Here is a 21,793-nt window from a genome sequence, read left to right as displayed (position 1 = left end):
CACTTCCTGTGCACCTAGTGCTGGGAGCTGGAGTTAGAGGTGAGCAGGACATGACCTTGGGAGGCAGCCATGAGAACCAGGAAGTGGAGTCAAGCCCTTAATGGGTGCGATTGTGGAAATGTGAGCAGCATTCACATGGGACACAAGAGTGAGTGTGAGTTTCTGGGTCCCGTGGGACACAGTAACTGAGATCGCAGCCATCGTGGCAAACCCAGAATGGGGTTCTCTCTGCGCCTGAATCACCTTTGCAGAGGTCTTCGCGGGCGACTGGAGGAAACCGTGTCTCTGGCTTGTTGGAAAGGCATCCCGGTGGTTTTAGAGGCCCGTGAGTCCTTGTGGAAAGTGAATGCAGTGGCTCCAAGACTCATGATGGACCCAAGTTTCTGCAGCCACATTTCAGTGTCACCAAGTATGGTAGCCCCTCACCTTTCATGCCCTCCATAAGTTATGTCTACCTGATAGTTTACTGAAAAATGTGTGTTCTTCAAAAAATTTTGCTTTTAAGTTTCAAACAATGGGTTCCAAAGTATAAAGCAACAAGAAAGAACTGTCCATAACCCTACTCCCTGGAGGAAACCATTGTGAAAGGCAGTTGATTTTTCTTCTCCAAAGTCGTCAGTAGCCGTGTGTTTTGGAGATAGACTTTTCAGGTGTGCATGTGGTCACAAGGGCAGCCCACATTTTGTCATGTGGATTCAGCCGGGCCTGACACCAGCCCCTGGGTGGAAAGTAAGCCACCGCCTGGTCTGTCTGCAGGTTGTAAGTATGGATGGCTTCAAGGGGGGCAGGGTTAGCTATGCTCTAGACTTGACAACCCTGCTGGTTTCTTGGTTGCCACCTTTGCCCCTCTTTAAAAGCAGGAATAATAGGTGGTGACTAGGTGGATGCCTCTTAAGATATGGGGCCGTGCTGTGGCCCTGGGTAAGCTTTTTAAAAGTTAGTATGTGTGCTGTGTTGTTGTAACTAATGAACGCTTCTGGCCCTGAAGATAGTGAGCTCAGAGACGGCAGTGATGCTGCCTTACCGGCTCACCTGGGGGTCCCTGTCACCCAGAATGTGTCTGGCCTACTGAAGGGAATGTTTGATGGATCCTGGGGTTGGAAGACGGATGTAGTGGCCGCTATGCCGCTGGGGAGCCAGCTGAGAAGAAGGTCGTTGGGTGCTGTCACTGGCACTTGCAGAACTGCCTCCCTTCAACCTCATGCCCTGGTCGGGTGTGGCTCCGGTCTCTACCTAGTCCTGTCTGCTCCTCTTTTCCACCTGGAAGGGCAGGCACCAGGCACAGCTCAGAACTCCCTTGCCCTCTCCTCTCACCCCCTTCCCTCCCCTTGGCACCCCCTCCAGGGCTGGAGGACCAGATTGTGATGGGAGCATGCTTTTCTGCCACTGTCCAAATAGCAGGTTCCTAGTGACAATGGGGCAACTGGATGCAGCGGCGGTGCATTCCTGCAATAACAGTACCTTGTGTTTTTATCATATAATTGACGGTCTAAATGCTTTCCAGATACCTTACTATTACCTTTATTTTATGGATGTGTTAACCACGGCTTCTTTGGGGATAGGAGGGGCGATGTGATTCTGGAAGCTCTGGTGGAAGCTGCCAAGTAGCTGGATATTATTTAATGGAATCTTTGCATCTACCCTGCGAGGGAGGTGAGGGAAGGGGAAGTTACTCTACAATAACTGGGAGTCAGAGACGTGAGATCTCTCTGCCCATGGCCACCTAGCAGGTTGGGTGAGAGCTGGGAATTTTCACCCAGGTGACCTGAATTTTAGGCCTTGTGATCGTTCTGTGTCTAGCACCCAGCACAATTCCCAGCCAAGAGCCGGCATCAATCAATATTTGTTGAATGTTAAATGAGGCTTAAAGAGACCGTTCATCCTTGGCACAGGGGCAAAGGGAGACAAACATGTTTCCTGCCCTCATTACCTTCACTTCCAAGTCCTGTGACCTTGGGCTGCTTGCCTAACATTCTCAGCTCAATTTCCTGAAAACTCATCTGAAAAATGGACTTAGCCAAGGGCATTTCCTACAGCCAGATCTCCAGTGTTACGTGATTTCTACTACTCATACTCACTGTTTTGGTTTTCTTTTCCCTACACACAGCTTCCCTTTTTATTTCCACCTTCTGGAAAACACATTTCTGATGACAAGCTGTAGTATTGGATGACAACAATGAAAAAGGCCTTCCCGACATCTTGCCCAAATCATCAGACACTAGCTTCACAGTAACAACAGCAGTGGTCCTCGCACTGGTCCTTACACTAGGTGCTAAGCCACTGCCCACAGCCACGATTTGGCAGAAGCTCTGATGGACAAGGTTGTTAGCATCCACTTCAGAGGAGGAAACTGAAGCTCAGAGAGGTTAAGTAACCTGCCCGCGGCTTCTGAGGACTGTGGGCGGTGGTCTGGGATTCAGACATCAGAATCGGTCTGACTTCCTGCTCTTTAAACTGCACTTAAAACCTCACCCCCACATGCATTTGTTCTGGGCATTTTCATACCTCCCTTGTCTCCTCTACAGCTCAGACCGCTGCTTTCCCCATTCTTAGGGCCCATGGGCAGAGCAGGAGGAAACCCACACTGGTCTGTGGACACAAGTAGGGCTGGCGATGGTCCCCAACCAGCGTGCCAAGTGGCTGACCCTTGGTTTTCTGCCTGCCAGTGGTCAGCCAGGGGCTCCGGGAGTTCTTCGACTTTCCCTTTCCCAACTGTCTACCTCTTCTTCAGGCAACGTTTTCAACAGGCGAGGTTTTGAATCTTATTGACATCTCTGAAGAGAGATGGAGGAGGCTAAAAACAGTTAGTCATGGCCTGGGAGGAAAGTGGCAGTTTATTTTGGAGATTTCTTCCCCCTCTCTCATTGTTCTTTTGTGCACTTGTAAAACCTCTTTCACACAGAGAGTTTGTGTGGTTTCTTCGCAGCCCTTGAGCTGCTGCTGCTGAGTTTACCCTAATGCAGTGGTCGGCAAACTCATTAGTCAACAGAAGCGGCAAACCGCGGATATGGCTCGCGAGCCGCAGTTTGCCGACCACTGTCCTAATGCATTGCAACCCCGCGCTCTGAGGGCCGACGTGTGCTCTGTGTGTCTGCCGTTTGCAGAGCACGAGAGGCAAGAATCAGTTCTGCTGGCCTCGCGGACATGTCAGAAATCTAAGTTTGCGGGCCAGTTGGAGGGCGATGCAGTGGCTTGTAGCAGTGGGCCTGCAGCCGAGCGTGCATGGAGCCAAGAGGAGGGCAGGCGCAGAGGAGACCAATTGTAGTCACAGGAAAATTCCACTTACCAGGAGGCTGGGAACGAGGGAACTGGAGGGTTTGGCGGGGAGTGACCTGGAGAGGCGAGGCTGGTTAGCTAGGAATGTTTTGGTCACTTTGCTTGACTTTGGGTTAAGTGTTCATTTCCCGTTAAGCACAGGATCAGACACAGAGCCGGGGATTTGCTTTTTGGGATGATTTTGAATCACGTACCATCTCGAGGAGTTTTATTCTGATGACACTGATTATATTAATAGCAATATAATAGCTAGCTAATAATATAATAGCTAGCATTTACTCAGCACTTAGCATATGCCAGGCAGCCTGCCAAGCGTTTGATCCTTACAAGAACTCCGAGAGATGCCTATTTGTTTGTATTCCCGTTTTACAGATGGGGAACCCAGTGCTCAGAGAGGTGAGGTCATTGGCCCAGGCTCACCCCCTTCTCTTAAAGAACCCAGTTCGTTTGGGTGTCAGTACTTGGCCTGTACTAGGCGCTCAATAAATGTCTTGGTTCAGGAAGGGAGTTACGGAGTTGGGTTTGAACCGGTCCTGAGCTGCCTCTGGATGTGAACTTGGTCTGAACACATGCAGTCCCCACAACTCCCTGTCTTGCTGCGTTGGGTCCTCACAGCAGCAGATTTGGATTAACCTCCTGGGGACTCAGAGGTCCAAAGGGAAAGGAGCAAGGGCACGTTGTGGAGGCAGGCACACGGCCCCGGGCATATTTCCCGGGCAGGTTGGCCTTAAAGGCATAGCATGAACTGTCCTTCCAAGGAGCTTGCTGAGTTCGCATTTTCCCTCTGATCGTGGTGGTGTGCGATTCACCTTGTTGCCCTGGGTCTGCAGAGTGAGCTGGGCTGAACTCTGGAGGACCTTGCTGTTGAATGGCTGTAGATTCTCCTGTACCTGAGCAGAGACTGCGTGGGACCTTGGGAATTGGCTCCCCCTTATTCAGGCACTTGGCAAACTCTAGAGAGCTGGAGTGGCATCCTCAAGGCAGAGCCCTTTGCCCGGGCACATAAAGAGAGGAGGACGGATCTATATACAATACGGGAATTAATAATTTCTTACTTTTCCATTTGCATGTGGCCAGTAATGGTGGGTCCTGGTTATTACCAGTTGTCCGTCTTGGACAGTCTCTTACTAATCACTCATATGCACCCAAAGAGGGAGGTACTGTGATTATCCCACGATATTGTCCTCCCTTTGCAGGCAAGGGCTGGAGGCACAGAGAGGCAATGCCATCTGTCTGAGGCTCTAGAACAACGAAGCCGCGATGCTGGATTTGAACCCAGACACTCCAGCCCCTGGTCTGTGCCCTTAACCTTCTACAGTACTCACCTTGCTTTGGATTAGTGAGGTTTCAAGTTTATTATTTAATCAATCCGCTTCTTCTAGAACCTTCTGTCAGCCAACCCCATGGCGGGGAGACGGCACAGTGACTTCCATCTATAGGGTTAGCTCAGGCTGCAGGAGAGAGCACAGGTTGGATGGGTAGGGAGACTGTACCTCGTTCCTTCCCTTCACAGCCCAGCCCTTTCCTAGGACCAGGTCCTCTTTGAATTTGCGCCTCTGGAGCCCAGCCTGCCTTGCGCATCTCTCTGCTGCTACCAAAACCCCGAGACCTGAAATTCCGTCCCCCAGCATCCCGGGAGCTCTAAGTGTGGAGATGGCCGCGCTCCGTGGTCAGAGCTGGTTGGGATTACAGATAAACTGAAGCCTGGGAAACTTTCTTGCTATTAATAGTGCAGAGCTTTGGGGGAGGGAATAACCAAGCTTGATGCTGTTGGAATTGATTTTGCCTGTCCAGATGACATACTAATGAGCTAAGTGGTTAGCTTCAGATCATTATTGCTCCTTCCCAGGCCAAGTTCTTTTAACGACGAAAACCACAAAAGCAGAGAACAAGTTGGTTTAGAGGCCCGGCGGCCCGTTGTCGAGAGGGGAGGCTGGTCAGCACGGGTCTGCTCTGGAGGAAATGGAGGCGGTGCTCCCTTCAGAAGGAGCCGTCTTAAATCCATCTTTTTCAGCGGTGCTCCTTTTTGCAGGGGGCGGGGAGGGGGGCAGGAATTTGATTGGGTATCTGGATTTTTGATGGGGGTATTTCTTCAGTCAGTGCCTTTGGATTATTTCGGAAAGTGTTTCTCCCAGCCGTAATGTGTCAGTATGCTGTCAGCCATTCTCTCTCCAGGGAGAAAGTGTTGCCTAAACCAACCCAAAGATCCCTATCTCTTCAAATCACCCACTTTGATTATAAGGTCCATTGTTGTCCATTGTTCTGCTCTTCGCTTCTTGGCAGACACGGGTCCCTCCATGTACACAATTAAAAACACAGTCACAGCCCTTCAAGTCCGAAGTGCCTGGAATATCCTGATGTTCCGAGGAGACCTTGGAAGTGGACAGGACTGTATTTCCTTCCCCAAATGAGTTTATTGTGCTCGAAATATCTCCTGGTAGTTTATTAAAGGAAACCACAGGCTGGGGTCAGAGGCAGTTTCTCCTGCCTGGAGCCTGCTGTCTTGCTTCTTCTTTCTCCCTCCCCCATTGCCTGCCCCTACCTTCCTCCAACCAACCCCCAAACAGCACGCTCTTCCTGGGGGTGGGGGGCAGCCTTGCCACGTAGTGGAGTTTGAGTAGCCCGCCCTCACTCGTTGTCCCCCTGGGACTGTCAGGAAGGAATTTGGGGTGTGGACTTCCTTGAGTGACTGGGATTAGACCAGTTGAGTCTGCAGTCAGACGAGAAGTGTGTGGGCAAAGGGAACTATTGTGTGAGGCTCCTCGGGACAGAAAGCCTGCCTTCATCTTTTGCTGCGCCTAATGGACAATTGAGACATTCAGCTTACGTCTGAAAGGAGAGTGGGCCGGAATGGTCCAGCAGACCTCCCAGACGAAGGCTTGTAGGAGCAGCAAATAGAGACAAGGATTACCAACAGGGGAAACAACCCGGCCGAGTCCTGGGAGAGAATGTTTATTTCCTTGCTCTCTAGGAGGGATTTGGAAAGAGCCATAATCCTGGGTTAGGAGTAATTTGTTACAGCAAGATGATACTTGAGTGACAGGCCACTTCTGGCTGAGGCAGCGGGACTTGTGTGCAGGGGGGTCGGGGCCTCCCGAAGGTCGGCCTCACTAAATCTTCACCCTCGCCCGGGAGGGGTTCGTTCCTCCCCAAGCAAAATTAACCAGAGGCGCTGCTGACCTTTCGGCTTCCTGGGTGTCGTGTTACGAGGCATCTCCACATGCTTGTCACGGCTAGAATCGGACAGTGGAAATGGGGACAGGGAGAACTTGCTGGAGCCACCGACCTCTTTCAGATGTGACCGGGGGGTGGAAAATAAAAAGGCTTTTTGGCGTGGTCCACGGTTTCATTGGCGTTTGAGGACGTGAGCCAGGTCTGCGTGGCATTTGGTTCCTACGTCCACCGGCTAAGGCACGCTGATGGGGTGCCCGCTGGCTGCCAGGTCTTTGGCTGTGCTTTGTTTTGTGGGTTGGGGGGAAGAATGTGGAATTGGGAGGAGAGCCTGATGAGGAAAATCCAATTCTTTAGAGCTCACGGCTGTGGGAAAGGAAGGAATTTTTAAAAGTTTTTGATTTTAATACCTACTGCAATGGGATGAATCATACATTTACAATATCCCTGCCAGGTCACCGGGACCCTGCTACTCCCTGGCTTTGTACCTCTCAAAGGTCATCCGATGGCTGTGTGTATAATGATTTACATGGTAGACCTGTAGCTTCCGGCTTGTAAATCCCCTGTACAGTTGGAGGAAGAAATAGTACATTTTAACCATCTTGGACCGCAAAAAATCGTTTTCTTCATTTACAGTTTATCCTTTGAGGCTGAAAAAGGGATGAAGTCATTGGGAAGGCTTTAGGTAACAAGCGATTCTATGCCCATTAAAACACAGTAACATGTATTTTTAAAATTTATTAAATTTATTGTGGTGACATTGGTGAATAACATCATATAAGTTTTAAGTGTGTAATTCGACAATACATTATCCGTATATTGCATTGTGGGTTCACCACCCAGTGTCTAGTCTCCTTCCATCACCATATATTTGACCTCCTCTACCCTCTTCAACTTCCTACCCCCTACCCTCTGGTAACCATCTTCCTGTTGTCTCTGTCTATGAGTTTTTGTTTGTTCGTTTGTTGCTTTCTGTTTTATATCCCACCTGGGAGTGAAATCATGGTTCTTGTCCTTTTTCGTCTGACTTATTTCACTTAGCATGATACTCTCAAGATCAATCCACTTGGTTGCAAATGGCAGTATTCCATCTTTTCTTGTGGCTGAGTAGTATTTCATTGTATACGTGTACCACGTCTCCTTAATCCACTCATCCATCCAGCGGCACTTAGGTTGTTGTTTCTCTGTCCTTCCATGCCCATTTTGAGAAAGAGAAATGGAGCTGCAGAGACATGGCGACCTGCCCGAGGCCACAGGACAGTGGAGGGCGGACAGTAGGATTCAGATTTCTGAACAGACATGTCTGCTTTTCTCTTGGCTTACAGCTCCACTCTATTTGTTTTTAGCCATATGCCTTGAAACAGCTGTTGCACACTTCTGTCCGCTCTGCCGTGCCTCTTCGCCCGCAGTTTTAATCCAGGGTATGCTGTGCTCTGCCCATCTTCCAGGAAGTCTCGGCATTCCCCTGCCATGGCAACGGCCCCTGCCCAAGATCCAGTGCCAACCAAAATCACATTTGTAAATAGCTTGTTTCCCAAGACGCTTTGGAGGGTATGATTTTTTTTTTTTTTTTAAAGAATGGGTTCACTTGTTTTTCAGTTCATTCTGTATGCATTCTGGCATTGTGGGTGGAGTCTGTATCCGTGACTGTGTGTTCTCCCTCACCCATTTAAAGTCCACGTCAGTAGGGTTTAGTATATTCACAAAGTTGTGCAAACATCACACTATTTCCATAATATTTCATCATCCCCAAAGAAACCCTGGGCCCACTGGCAGTCATTCTCTATCCCTCTTCCCCCCAGTGCCTGACTCTGTCTCTAGATTTACCTATTCTGGGTATTTTATATAGATTAATCCTCACTCGAGGATATGTTTTTCCATTGATTTTTAGAGAGAGTGGAAAGGAGGGGCAGGGAGAGAACAGAGAGAAAAAGAGAGAAACATCAATGTAAGAGAGACTCATCGATTACTTGCCTTCTGCGCTCGCCCAGGACTGGGGGTCAAACCTGCAACCCAGATACATGCCCTTGACCGGAAATCTAACCTGTGACCCTTTGGTATGTGGCTGGTGCTCTAACCACTGTGCACACCGGCCAGGGCATGTGACCTTTCTTGTCTGCCTTCTCTAAGTTAGCATAGTGTTTGCAAGGGCCACATAATTTTCTTGTGTGGACATACCACATTTTCTTTATTCATTCATCAGCTGGGACTTGGGACACTCTTATCCCAACACACAATGCTTATTCACTGAGCTCCCAGGATACTGCCCTCGGTCCCCGAGCTGCTCCATGTCTCCTAGCTTATTCTGTGGGTCTGCAGGTGCCTGGATCCACCTCAGCACGCTTGTAGAGAGGCAGGTGCTAAGTAAGACATCCCAGTTACCTGGACTGGTCTTGGCCTTTTTATAAGAGGCAGTAATAAAAAATGTGGCGACCACAAGGTGTAGGTTGTCTCTGCTCTGTCTCTTACTGTGAGTTTCCTACAGAGGCATGCAGGACTCATCATTTGTTAGGCACCGTCCAGGGCGCCAAGGGGAATGAGTTTGCATTGCCTCGTCTGGAGGTTGAAGATGGGGTGAGCAAGACAGGAGGTCAAGGGCTCCTTTCAAGTTCTCCCAGTGGCCTCATGTCTCCTGACCCGTCGTCGCTCAGGGACGTGGGTGCTATGGCAGGGCCGCTGTTTGGTTGGAATCCACAGCCCTTGGCAGTGAACTTGGTCTTGAGGCTGCAGTAAGATGTGGAGGTGGCTGGTCCTGGGCTGCTTTTGGTTACGACAGAGTGCGATCTGTCTCTGAGGCTGATTTCCTGCCGGCTCCCTGTGTAGGGTTGGGCTGCACCATTTCTTTTGAGGGCACTCATTACCCATTCAACTCCGTCTTTTTTGGGGAGTCTTGAAGAGTCTGACCTGAAAATACCAAAGGTCTGCATTCTGGTTCAGAATCCCTAGGAGTGCATGACTAAGTCATGTCATTTTCTCTCTGTCTCACTTTCTTCTTCATAATGTGTTTGGAGATTGTCTGCGTTGACCACCTAGATAGAAAGGATGTGTGGACAGTCAACTCAGAGGTTTCAAAGAGCCTTTGAGGAAGTCGTATGGGAGCTGCAAATGTGCAGCATGCTTGTCATTGGCACTGCCCCAACACTGACAGTGTGCGCCAGTGACTAATCGTCTGAGTCACCTGGCAGGTTGGGACAAAATACAGACCCCTGGCCCACTCCCAGACAGCTTGACTTAGCAGGTCTGAGTGGGCCAGGAGAAAAATCTCTAACCAAACCAGCGAGGTTTGGGAACTGTGAGACCGTGTCACCATCATGAATGAAATCTAACTTGTATACCATCCATTAGGTTATTATTCCATTGACTGGGTCTTAGATGACTTTGCTAGGCCTCAGAATATCTAGTCCACACTGGACACAGGGTACATACTTTGTAAATGCTGCAGGAATTCGCATGTTAGGATCGAAAGGGGTTTTTGAGGTTATGTTCCCCAATTTCCTACTGCAGACGTAGGCCCAGCGTGGGGAACAGGTTGCTCAGGGAAGAAGCAGAGCAGTTGCCCAGATAGGGGCAGAGCTGGGCCTGGGAAGTATCTGGACTCTCCTCCCCTTCGCTGCTCCCAGGAGCACAGTCAAAATTTTAAGAGTGACAATTTGGGGAGGTGCGAGACAGGCCTGGGTCCCAGCCTAAGGGGGCTCATCTGGGCATGAGGGCAAGGGCCTGCTGAAATTCTCTTCAGTGTGTGCTCCCATGACCTGCTATGCCGCTGCCTCCCTGCAAACCAACTGACCTGGCAAATGCAAAAATATCTCAGGGCCAGGGGTATTGAATATTTGGCCAGGAAAAGAAAATAGTCAGTCTGGTTATTGAATTGTTTGTTTGTTACTTGCTTGTTTTGCTTTATAACTCTGGTGGAAGTAATATTCTGGTAGCCTTGGAGGAAAATAATTTAACAGTCTGCCCAGCTCCCAAGGGGAAAAGAGAGATGCTAGATGCTGGAGAAAGGTTATTTTTTCCTCTGGGGATACCAGGAGGTATTCCCTGAGCCATGCCCTTTGAGAAACCGATCCCTGGCTGGGGTTGAGGCAAGGATGCTCACCGTTGATAAGAAAACCAGGCACGATAGAGGAAGTTCTGACATAAGCCAGGGTGAAGCGGAGAATGCCCGGGGGTCTGGAGTCTTGTGCACCGACTGCCAGCTGGCCCAGTGCCCTCAGGCAGGCCGGGTCTTGTTCTTCAGGCCTTAGATTCCTCCTTGGTAAAATCTGAGTTGTAACTTTCTGCCCATGTACTTCATAGAGTTATTGTGAATGTGGTCATTACTTTGAAAGTACTCTGTACCTGTGAAGTGATACTATACCCTTTAGATTGTTATGATTAGGAAGAAAAAGGTTAACTATAGGGGTTTCATTTAAATATTGTATAATGACCAACCCATAGAGATAGGATGAAACGATTGTTGTTTTGCACAGGTACCTTGACGCCCACCCCCGCTCATTCCTTTTATATTGAAAATATGGGATAGTTGGTGACTTTCAGGGAAACATTTCCAAGTTCCTACTATGTTTGGTTTCATTTAAAAAAAAAAAAAAAAAGACAAAGTCAGTCCTACCATCTTACTGAATTTTTCCTGTGGCTTTCTTCCTTCTCCAAGTTCAGAGTGTACCCAGCCTTCTGAGGTCTTTGGTTTTTTCTTTTCCTTGGTAACCATAGTAAACACTCCCAACCAGCAGAAACCATTCATTTCTGCCTTTTCTTTCTCTATGCAGTCATGCTTTGTAGGTATATAAAGCCTCTGGAAATAGAGCTTCTATCTTAGACTCTGTGGATTTTTCAAATGAAGAAATTGTTGGGAGTATGTTTTAACCTAGAGCGAAGCAGCCTCTTCTCCTATACCTTCTTCATCTGTAGGAAAACTGGCCAAACGTTTTGTAGAGGTGGCCTGAAGGATCCTGCAGAAACCTGAAGATGTCCGAAGTAGTTTCACACAGTTTTACTGTTAGGTATATATAATCAATGCTAACTTTTGGAAACCTGTTGGTATGTGTATGTTTCAGAGGGTAGGACAGTATTAAACGAACCACCACCTCTTCTATTTTAACCATTGGGATACATTGGGATTCCCTGACACCCCAGGGCAGAATTGCTTATTTATAGAAGATAAGCTGAATTTTCCCTCTTCTATTCCTGAGAAATGAAGTCGGTTCAGAAACAGTCGGCCAGGCCTATGTGCACGTGGATGCTCACCACATCATGAGCTCCTAAAGAAATGCGTATGTGCTCTTGGCATTGATGGTCGTGCCTCCCGTCGGCTCCCTGAATTTTCCTATTCTGCTCTTAGGATGAGCAGCTTCTAGTGGCCTGTTGTTTTGTGAAGTTCAGTGATGTGAACATAGTAATCAGGGCTGCGCATTTCTAGAGAGTTGGCGTTGGGCCTCACCGAGGCTGCATGGGGAGGGTGGGAGCAAGCCACCTTGCAGGGAGGAAGGATTAGTGACTTTGGACGTGCTGGGCGGGGTGGGCGGTACTCTCAGTTTGGGGTGTTTAGGCAGAGCAGTGACTTTCCCTTTTATAAGAAACACATGTACGACTTTTAGCACTGGTGAGTTAGGAACTTAGCTGTTACTCTGTCACGAGGATGGCTTCCACTTAATTTGAATTCTTGTAAGATGAGTTTTTCTAGGAAAAAGCACCCCTATTGAGAAATAGCTTGGATTTTTGTACTCTGGTAAAGGATGACTATCTACCAGGCTGGGGAGGGGAGCAAAGCCTTCAAAAATGATCAAATGAGCCCTTTTTTTGGGTGGTAGGTTTTCTACAGGCCCCAGTTTTCCAGAAGACACCGGTTTCATCTTGGCTGAACAGTGTTCAGGCCCCGCTGTGTCCCTCTTCCCACCCTGGGCTCTGCCTTCTGCCCAAGCTCGTGGCGAATGCCATCTGTTGGTGGCAGGCAGAGTTGGCATGGCGTGGGGTGGGAAAGTTGTACACATTGGAAAGCTCTGGGGAGAGGAGCTTCTGAACCTAGGAAGTTGATCCCCCAAAGCACATATCAGCACATCCCCACGGCCAGAGGGGTTCTGCCTGGTATTCCTTTGTGGTGATTTGATGACACGTGATACTCTACCAGTGTTGCCTGGGAAGTGGGTGAGAACCTTTTCCAGTCAGAATTGCTCAAGGGTTTTCGAACTTCCATTTAGAAGGGAGAGAGAGTTATTTCGGTGAGATTGTGGTCTGGTGGTCAGACCCGACCCGGTGACTGGGAGTCACGACCAGAGCTCAGATTCTTTCCCGAACTTTCCCCCTGACACTGGAGTCTGGCCAGTGACGAGTCAAACCAAAGTATTGCTTTTGGACCGCCAAACTGGCTTCCTATGTGATCGTGTTCGGCTGCCTGGATTTAAGGCCCAATGAAGGGATATATCCTGTCTGACGTGGTCTTTCAGGTCTTTACACGAACCTTCCCTAAGCCAGGGGTGGCAGACCACGGCCCACAGGCCAAAGCTGGCTCGTCACCTGCTTTTGTGTGGCCTGTGAGCTGAGAATGATTTTGATTATTTTTAAATAACCGGAAAAGATAAACAGAAGAGGACTATCTCCTGACACAAGAAAATCATATGAAATCCACATTTCAGTGTCTGTAAATAAAGTTTTATTGGAACAGAGCCATGACACAATACAGGTGTGCATACGTGTATGGTCCACGGCTGAGTTGAGTAGTTAGGAGAGAGATGGTATGGGTTGCAAAGCCTGAGCTATTTACTGGGTGGCCCTTCACGGTGAAAGTTTGCCAACCCTGCCCTGCACAAACAAAGCGCAGACTCCACTGGCCGTCCATCTGTGGAATGGAGCGAATGGCAGGGAGTGCCGGGAAGCCGCTTTGGAGTTTATCAAGGATGTGGGGTTTCCTGGCAGTCAGCGTCATTATCATCATCGCTGTCCTTTGAATTGTCCTGTTTGTTTGGAAAATAAGTTTGTACCAAGACCTCAGCAGCCCTCCGATGGCGGGTTCTCTGATCAGCCCCTTCTCACTACACTACCCTTGCTACCCAATCCGGATCCACACAGATGGAGATGCTTCACGAGAGCCGGTTCTACCAGACCCACTTGAACCTGATCCCGGAGAGGCCTTCTGATTGGGGAGATCCATCCCCATGTGCCTTTCCTATTCCTTTTTTTTTTTTTTTAATTGGAGTTGGAAGAGGAGAAATTCGAGATGTGTACCTTTCTCTTGTTGCTGACAATTTAACAGGCTTTTAAATAGCCTTGATTCCTTTCAGACCAATGGTATTGTGTATATTTTGAGACGTTGTCCCCAGGTCCGAAAGCTTAACTTAAGCTCCCCAAGACGTATCATAAAATATGATTTGGGGGAAAACTCTAATGGGCCATGAGCAGAACATTATTATTAAACAAAGGATGAAATGCTTAAGCTGAGATGGCCATTTTTTTTTTTTTTCTCTCCTCAAAATGAAAGTCAAGCAGACTCCATTTCAATAGTTTTCAATGCAGGAATTCCCACAGCTCCATTTGATTGCAGTTTGTTGAAAAGTTTAATGTTTTTGTAGGCAATTCATAATTTCCATGTTGAGCAGCCTAAAGGAAGAGCGCTGGAGCCCAGTGTTGTTTTTATAGTGGGATGGTGGGAATTTTTTTTTCCTTCCCCCAAAAGGATATAAAAGCAAAGGGGAACCGTTGGGAAAACGTGGCGTGGCTTCCCAGCCAGTTCGTGAGTCCCAGATGCTTCTTTCTTCAGGTCTTCCTTTAGGACCCAGCAGAATAAATAGAATTTCCTGCTGCTTAATGTCTCCAGGAAGGGAAAGATTTTCCTCTAGGCTCTAATAGTAGCCAATTTCCTTTTTCTTCCCTTTATTTATTTATTTTCTCTATTAATAAGGACCAATTGTAGAAGATGAAGAGACCTGGGAAATCCATCACTTTTGGAGGAGGTTAATAACTTCCTTTAAAAAATCCCGACATAATACTTACTTCCCCACAAGGAGCCTCGTCAGCCGAATGCCAGTTAAGATCCAAGGGACGGGCGGGCGTGGATTTGCGGGGGACCCAGCCGTTCTGTGGGATCAAGTTGCATTGGGCCCGAGAGGTTGGGGCTGTCACTGGGGCGTCCCCGCAAGTCGGTTGGGACTGGGGCTGTCTTCCTTTGCCATCTGGATTTGGTTAGCTCTCTCTGGGCAGCGGGGCGAGTCTCATTTCCTCCAACCAGTAATGTTATATAGGCAGTGATCCTGGGCTGCCCTAACATAATTGAAAATTATGTGTATTGTAGGCTCGGAGCGCTGAAATGTAGGCTCATAAAAATATGTGGTGCAGGTAGCCCGCGGAGATTGGATATGGCACACAATGAAGCTTTTATGTAAAGGAAGAATTATAAGTCTCCACATTAATGTTGCATTATGGGTATGATAATTCTTGGGTGGGGTCCTCAGGGCAGGTCTGTCATGTTAAATAAAGCCTAGATTTCCTAATCCTGTGGGGCTGGTCCTTGGGATGCAATCAAATCCGTTTTGCAGAAGGCCAGAGATGAAAAGTTGTCCATTAATCGATCCTTCCCCACCGAGTGTAGCAGGAGATGTAGGTGTGTGGTAGATTCCGCTTGGCATTTTTCTTCACGGGTTTTTACGAGATGGAGGGGTGAGTGTTGGCAGGTGTCCATTTTGGTCGGCCTCAAGGAAATGACTCTGCTGAGTGGTTTTGACCAATGAGGCCCATATATTTATGTGGCAAGTGAGGATGGGCCGAAGTCAGGATGAGACAGGGCAGAAGAGCTTCCCATAGCCCTCTAGCTTGGGCTCTAGGGCAGAGGGGGACCATGGAAACATTTCAGTGGTTCTCCACTTGGGACAGTACTGCTCCCGAGCAAGGTATTGGAAACGGTTTGATTATAAGGGTGACTGAGGGGGAGGAGGGTGCCTGATGGTATTTCTTGTCTGGAGGCTCAGGCTCCTAGAAGTCTTTCACCCGCCCCCTCACAGAGAGGACCAGCCCCTCCCCATCCCATCGCAGAGAGGACCAGCCCCTCACCCATCCCATCACAGAGAGGACCAGCCCCTCCCCCATCCCATCACAGAGAGGACCAGCCCCTCACCCACCCCATCGCAGAGAAGACCAGCCCCTCCCCCATCCCATCACAGAGAGGACCAGCCCCTCACCCATCCCATCACAGAGAGGACCAGCCCCTCCCCCATCCCATCACAGAGAGGACCAGCCCCTCACCCATCCCATCACAGAGAGGACCAGCCCCTCCCCCATCCCATCACAGAGAGGACCAGCCCCTCCCCCATCCCATCGCAGAGAGGACCAGCCCCTCACCCATCCCATCGCAGAGAGGACCAGCCCCTCACCCATCCCATCGCAGAGAGGACCAGCCCCTCCCCCATCCCATCACAGAGAGGACCAGCCTCTCCCCCATCCCATCACAGAGAGGACCAGCCCCTCACCCATCCCATCGCAGAGAGGACCAGCCCCTCACCCATCCCATCGCAGAGAGGACCAGCCCCTCCCCCATCCCATCGCAGAGAGGACCAGCCTCTCCCCCATCCCATCGCAGAGAGGACCAGCCCCTCACCCACCCCATCACAGAGAGGACCAGCCCCTCACCCATCCCATCACAGAGAGGACCAGCCCCTCCCCCATCCCATCACAGAGAGGACCAGCCTCTCCCCCATCCCATCACAGAGAGGACCAGCCCCTCACCCATCCCATCACAGAGAGGACCAGCCCCTCCCCCATCCCATCACAGAGAGGACCAGCCCCTCCCCCATCCCATCACAGAGAGGACCAGCCCCTCCCCCATCCCATCACAGAGAGGACCAGCCCCTCCCCCATCTCATCACAGAGAGGACCAGCCCCTCACCCATCCCATCACAGAGAGGACCAGCCCCTCCCCCATCCCATCGCAGAGAGGACCAGCCCCTCACCCACCCCATCATAGAGAGGACCAGCCCCTCCCCCATCCCATCACAGAGAGGACCAGCCTCTCCCCCATCCCATCACAGAGAGGACCAGCCCCTCCCCCATCCCATCACAGAGAGGACCAGCCCCTCCCCCATCCCATCACAGAGAGGACCAGCCCCTCACCCATCCCATCGCAGAGAGGACCAGCCCCTCACCCACCCCATCACAGAGAGGACCAGCCCTCCCCCCCCCCCCATCCCATCACAGAGAGGACCAGCCCTCTAGTCTATAGATAAAACCCGGAGGTCCTTGGAGCAAAGGCATTTGATGCCAGGTCCTGGGGCAAGTTACCAGCACCAGCACCCGGGCTTCCTGTGCACAGGATGCTGCTGGGTACACACTCTGAAGAAGAATCTCTCCAACCTCGCGTAGCTCCAGCTTGGGACAATGACTGTGTACTTGGGCAGGTGACTTGTGGGTTAGTATCTTCCAGCTTTAGGTGGAACCGAGTTGGGTTTTCATTCTCCAGACGGAGAAGTGCGTGGGTGGCTTTGGCCCCTTTCTGTCACATGGGATTTGAGCGAACCCTTCCTTCTTTCTGGACCGCCCTTTGCTGTCCTTTCTGTTGAAATCTTCCGTGTGGCAGGCCCTGCTCTCTTTCTCAGAAATGCCACCTTCTTCTTGGCATTCCCCGGGCATGATTTCCCGGGTCTCGGGCACCCCCCCCCCTTCCCTCTTGGCTTTCGGAGGAGTTGGCTCCCTCCTGCATAAGCCCCCCTGAGGGCGACGTGTTTGTCCCTGTGATGCACAAAGCAAGCTCTAATTGGTGTTCACCGAGTTCCACTTCCTGTAGGATTAGTATTGAAACTAGCCTTTTTTTCTTTTTGCTATAGGTTTCTGAAAAGATCAAGATGGCTCCTTATATGTCCTCCAAGCATTAACCCCTGCCTTAATCAGTTGGCCTTTGGAGGTACAAAGGCCGGTATCGGTGTCCTTATTAAAATCGCAGCAGCGTCTAAGTTCTGTTTGGTGGCCTGAGGTTTTCCCGAGTGAAACTGCTGTAATGTCACCAACGAAAGTCAGATGCCCGGGACGTGCTTGTACACGTGCTAAACGTCTCAGTGACCAGACAGGCCACCTTACCTCAGTTTCCCTATCTGCCCAGTGGGGAGTTGGGTCAGTTGATGGTGTACGTCCCCCTGAAAGCTGGCCATGTCACTTTCGATAGAAGCAGCTCCCCTCCCTTGCGCCATGGATTCATTTTCTACCTCGGACAAGGGTGGAGACAGACATACTGGCTTCTATCTTTATCTTGCTCTCCGTGGTAAACCTGTATGCATTTAAGAATCCCTCCAGCCTTTTGCGTTGAAGGTATAAGTTGTATTGTGCTGTGTTTGTGCATGTTGTACCAAAAAATACAGGCTGTCCCCCCGCAAAATGTATACACAGTTTGAGTGATTATAAAGTCAGTGTTTATTTTTTTATTTTTATTTTTATTTTTTTTATATATTTTATTGATATTTCACAGAGAGGAAGGGAGAGGGATAGAGAGCTAGAAACATCGATGAGAGAGAAACATCGATCAGCTGCCTCCTGCACACCTCCCACTGAGGATGTGCCCGCAACCAAGGTACATGCCCTTGACCGGAATCGAACCCGGGACCCTTCAGTCCGCAGGCCGACGCTCTATCCACTGAGCCAAACCGGTTTTGGCTAAAGTCAGTGTTTATTAACACACAGTTCATTTTCAAAGTTAAGTGAGTTATCGGCTGTTAAAGTGTGTATCCAGTTTTTGGGGGGACACCCTACATTTTTGTTCTCTAAGCTTTCAGCTCGGCGGAGGCCTCCTCCTCACCTTCCTTGAGTAACTTCCAGCGGGGGCCAGCTCCACTCGCATCCTCATCTTCTTCCGGGCGAAGGAGGTTGGCGTTTTGGAAATGTGTTCCTGAAAGAGGACATTCAGAGTTGATGGTCTCTTGGGACACTGGCCGGAGGATCCGCTGGCTTTCTTCCTCCGGGAGCTCTCTGTGTCCCCTCCGGCCCTCCGTCTCGCCCTCCCCACCACTCCTTCTAAGTGAGGTGTAGTGCTGATGAGGTCATTTTGTCTGAAGCTACCTATAGCTTGAAGGGTAATAATGTGATGTACCTATTGAACATGAACTCTAAGGAAGAACCTATGGGTGTTGGACGGTTTTTCTGTCCTTGATGTTATTCACACGCTCTTAAGTTTTTCAGTTTCTGATCTATGTGTCATGAACCCCAAGAGTTATCTCTCGGGGCAGCTGTTTTGCGTTTCTCTGCTATGTTTATTTTCTTTTTTTCTTATTTATTTATTTATTTATTTATTTATTTATTTATTTATTTATTTATTTATTTATTTAGTCTTTATTGTTGAAAGTATTACATATGTCCCCCTATTGCCCCCATTGACCCCCTCCAGCCCCTCCCTTCCCCCCTCTGCATCCATGGGTCATGCATATAGGCATACAAGGTCTTCGGTTGATTGATTACCTCGCTGTATTCACTTTCCATGTTGGTTTTGTTTGCTCCCCAGTATCTGCAGATGAAATGGCCGCTGCTCGATGTCCAGGCTGGCACCCTCCAGAGCAGACAAGCCCTCAAGGATGCACGCTCTCCGTCGCCGGCACACATTGTTGTGAGTGACCTTACAGAGGCAATCGCTTCCTTTATTGGGGGGAAGATGGAGACCACGCTCTTTGGTTGATAACAGGCCTTGTTTGTCAGTCTTCCTTTCTTTAAAAATATTTTGTTTGGCATATTCTTGGATATGGTGTATATCTACAAGGTACTTGTTTTCTTCTATTGGACCTTAGCGATTATTACCTACCCGGAAAATTTCCCACCTGTCCTTTCTCCTAGCATGGGGTAGAGTCGAGCTTCGTGGGCTCCAGTTAGTAGGCACGATCATCGTGGTGTAGGGCAGACTGGAAGTGGTATCAAGGCAGTTTTAAAGACTAGAGTACTCCAAATCTTCCCTGAAAAAGTCCTTTAGGGGAGGTGGGTGGCAGAGGAGGGAATTAGAAATTAGACTTTTTCCAGCCCCCTAACCCCCAATTTATCTTAATTGTTGTAAAGAAACACTCTACACTAACATCAGAAAAATGTCTTCTGGGATGATTGATTGATCCAATAAATGAACTTAGAAAGGCTTAAATTAAATTTAATCTGTCCATCCATGGCTTTGAAAGCACAGGGTTTAATTAATACAGGAACCATTTGTTTGTAGTACTAAGAGACTACACCATACTGTGTGTGTCTACATATATTTTTAATGCACTAAGGATTTTGTAGGCTCGCAAGTGGAATTTATAAATTAACCTCTCGAGAAGATAGCTCAGCCATATTAGGATATTATTCTCTCTTTTAGATTTATGTCATGAGCTGGACTTTATACTTTTGAAATAATGAATGGAAGACACTTTTATAACAAATTTATGACAGGTAGAATTATGCAAAGCACGGAACAATTCATTTATTTTTTAAGTATCACAAAATGTTACCCATTAATATATTTTGCCTCCGTGTTACTTGCAGTTTCTAAAAATGGCAAAATGATTTTCTTAAGTAGAAAGGTCTCGGATGCATTGTGTCAAAATTCAGGTCAACTGCCTCCTTATTTTGTAGCTTGCTGTAATTGAGAATATTACTTAACGAATTATGCCTCTGTTATAGGAATATCAAATATATATGTGGATGTATATGTCTATCTACCAGAAAATAATTTATTTCCGTAAAGCCATATCTTGGGTCATTGTTTGTGAAAATGTCTTACGAATTTTTGTTATCAATAAGGCATATAGAAAAGATTGACATTCTCCAGAAACTTCCTCCTTCCTCTAACCCCACAATAAAATGGATGCTCCTAATTACACATGCTCTTCTGATGCCAAGAATTCAGGGCTGGAAGTGACCTTAGCGCTCAGTTAGGCCCAGTCTGCTCCCAGAAAAGGAAACAGGCCCAGAGATGCCTTAAGTGACTTGCCCAATGTCACACGCTGTGCTAGTGGCCAGAGCGAGGACTGGATCCGCTCTCTGCTCCCTTCCCGGGGCCTTGTGGAATGTTCTCTCCTAAGGGAGAGATGTCACCTTTCCATGGCTGGTTCTGTTTGGCTCCCTCTAAATCGGGTCATCATCAGGGACGGTGTCATTGGTGTAAAGAAGTTGTTGGCTCCGGGTTCCGACGCAGCTTTCTCCTAGGAAACGGGATGCCGTGTTAAACCGTGTGTTAACAACTCCCCAAGATTTTACCGAAGTGGGATTGTTCGCGTCCTCGAGGGGGATATGAGGAAGCCCATCCATTTCACATTTCCTGCCACCCTGTATTTCCCGCGTGGGTCTAGGCTTTGCCATTTATTGCTCTGCTTTTGGAAATGCTTGGCGCGGGACTTGCCCATATTTTTTGTTTGTTTGTTTGTTTTTGTTAATGTACAGAGATAGGATGTTATCTTTAAAATCCCTTGGAGGACTCTTCTCTCTTTGAATGTGGAGAGAAGCTATAATTCTTAGAAGTGGTTCAGAGTGGACACAGCACCTCACAGGTATGTCCTGGAGGTCCACAGGCCCATACTGGTGAGCAGGAGTGGTGTTTTGGCCACTGGGAGAGCGGTAGATGATTGTCCTCCTCTCTAACACCTGCCTCCTCAATCCCATAAGAACAGATGCCACCAGTACGCCTTAAGCACCTTATATTTTCATTTGCAGAATGAACTACCCCCAGCAGTGGTTAAACCATATTTTTTCCTGGAGTCCATGTGAGTTTTGGTGGGGAATGCAGCAAGAGGAGTTAGGGTTTTTGTTTTCCCTCTGCTGTTTATTCGAAGGCATGTTTACCATGGCAACCACTTGGGAGAACATCACCACCCTTGAGATGGAGACCCCTGTCCCAAGGAGCCCCAAGTGGCAGCTGTAACAGTAGCTGTTGTGCTTTCTGCTCCGTTCCTGGGGGCCTGGGGAAGGGCCCAGGTGAGGGGGGTTTGGGTGGGTGGTGGAGGGGTGGGCTCTGGGAGCTGGAAAGAGGAGAAAAGCCATAGCTTGGACAATAGGAAACCACATTTGTGAAATACTTAATGCTTGTAGCAGCTGACTGGTGTCTTTGGTTATATGAGTCAGCCCTGTAATTGTGCATTTCTGCAATCTTCACCTGACACTAAGGGGTAAAGAGGAGGGATGTTGGGCGCTGGGGGTGGGGTGGGGGTAGGGGGTATTAGTAGAGGGAGATGGAAAGTAGGGTGGGACAAGGCTGGAGATTGTTGACCACATACAGTTTTGGGGATTGAGGAATGATACACCTTGGGACTACGTTCGTTAGTGCATTTTCATTGGACATAGAGTGCCGACCGGAACTGGCTTGGCAGGTACAGGATGCCTGTATGGATAAAGGGGTCCCCTCTGCATTATGGCTGATGTGTCATTTGCC

At 48.9% G+C, this 21,793-nt stretch overlaps 1 protein-coding gene across 1 annotated transcript in view; it reads left to right on the top strand.

Moving 5' to 3' along the window:
* The window catches only part of TCF7L2 (transcription factor 7 like 2), a 198,414-nt gene that overhangs the window by 58,661 nt on the left and 117,960 nt on the right, over positions 1-21,793 (top strand). The window contains 1 exon segment of the mRNA XM_080643105.1: positions 18,911-19,012. Coding sequence (XP_080499231.1) covers positions 18,911-19,012 — 102 coding nt within the window.

The sequence above is a fragment of the Plecotus auritus genome (genome assembly GCF_963455305.1).
Source record: "Plecotus auritus genome assembly, chromosome: 9".
NCBI classification, from domain to species: domain Eukaryota; kingdom Metazoa; phylum Chordata; class Mammalia; order Chiroptera; family Vespertilionidae; genus Plecotus; species Plecotus auritus.
This window is presented reverse-complemented; position numbering and strand designations above follow the sequence as displayed.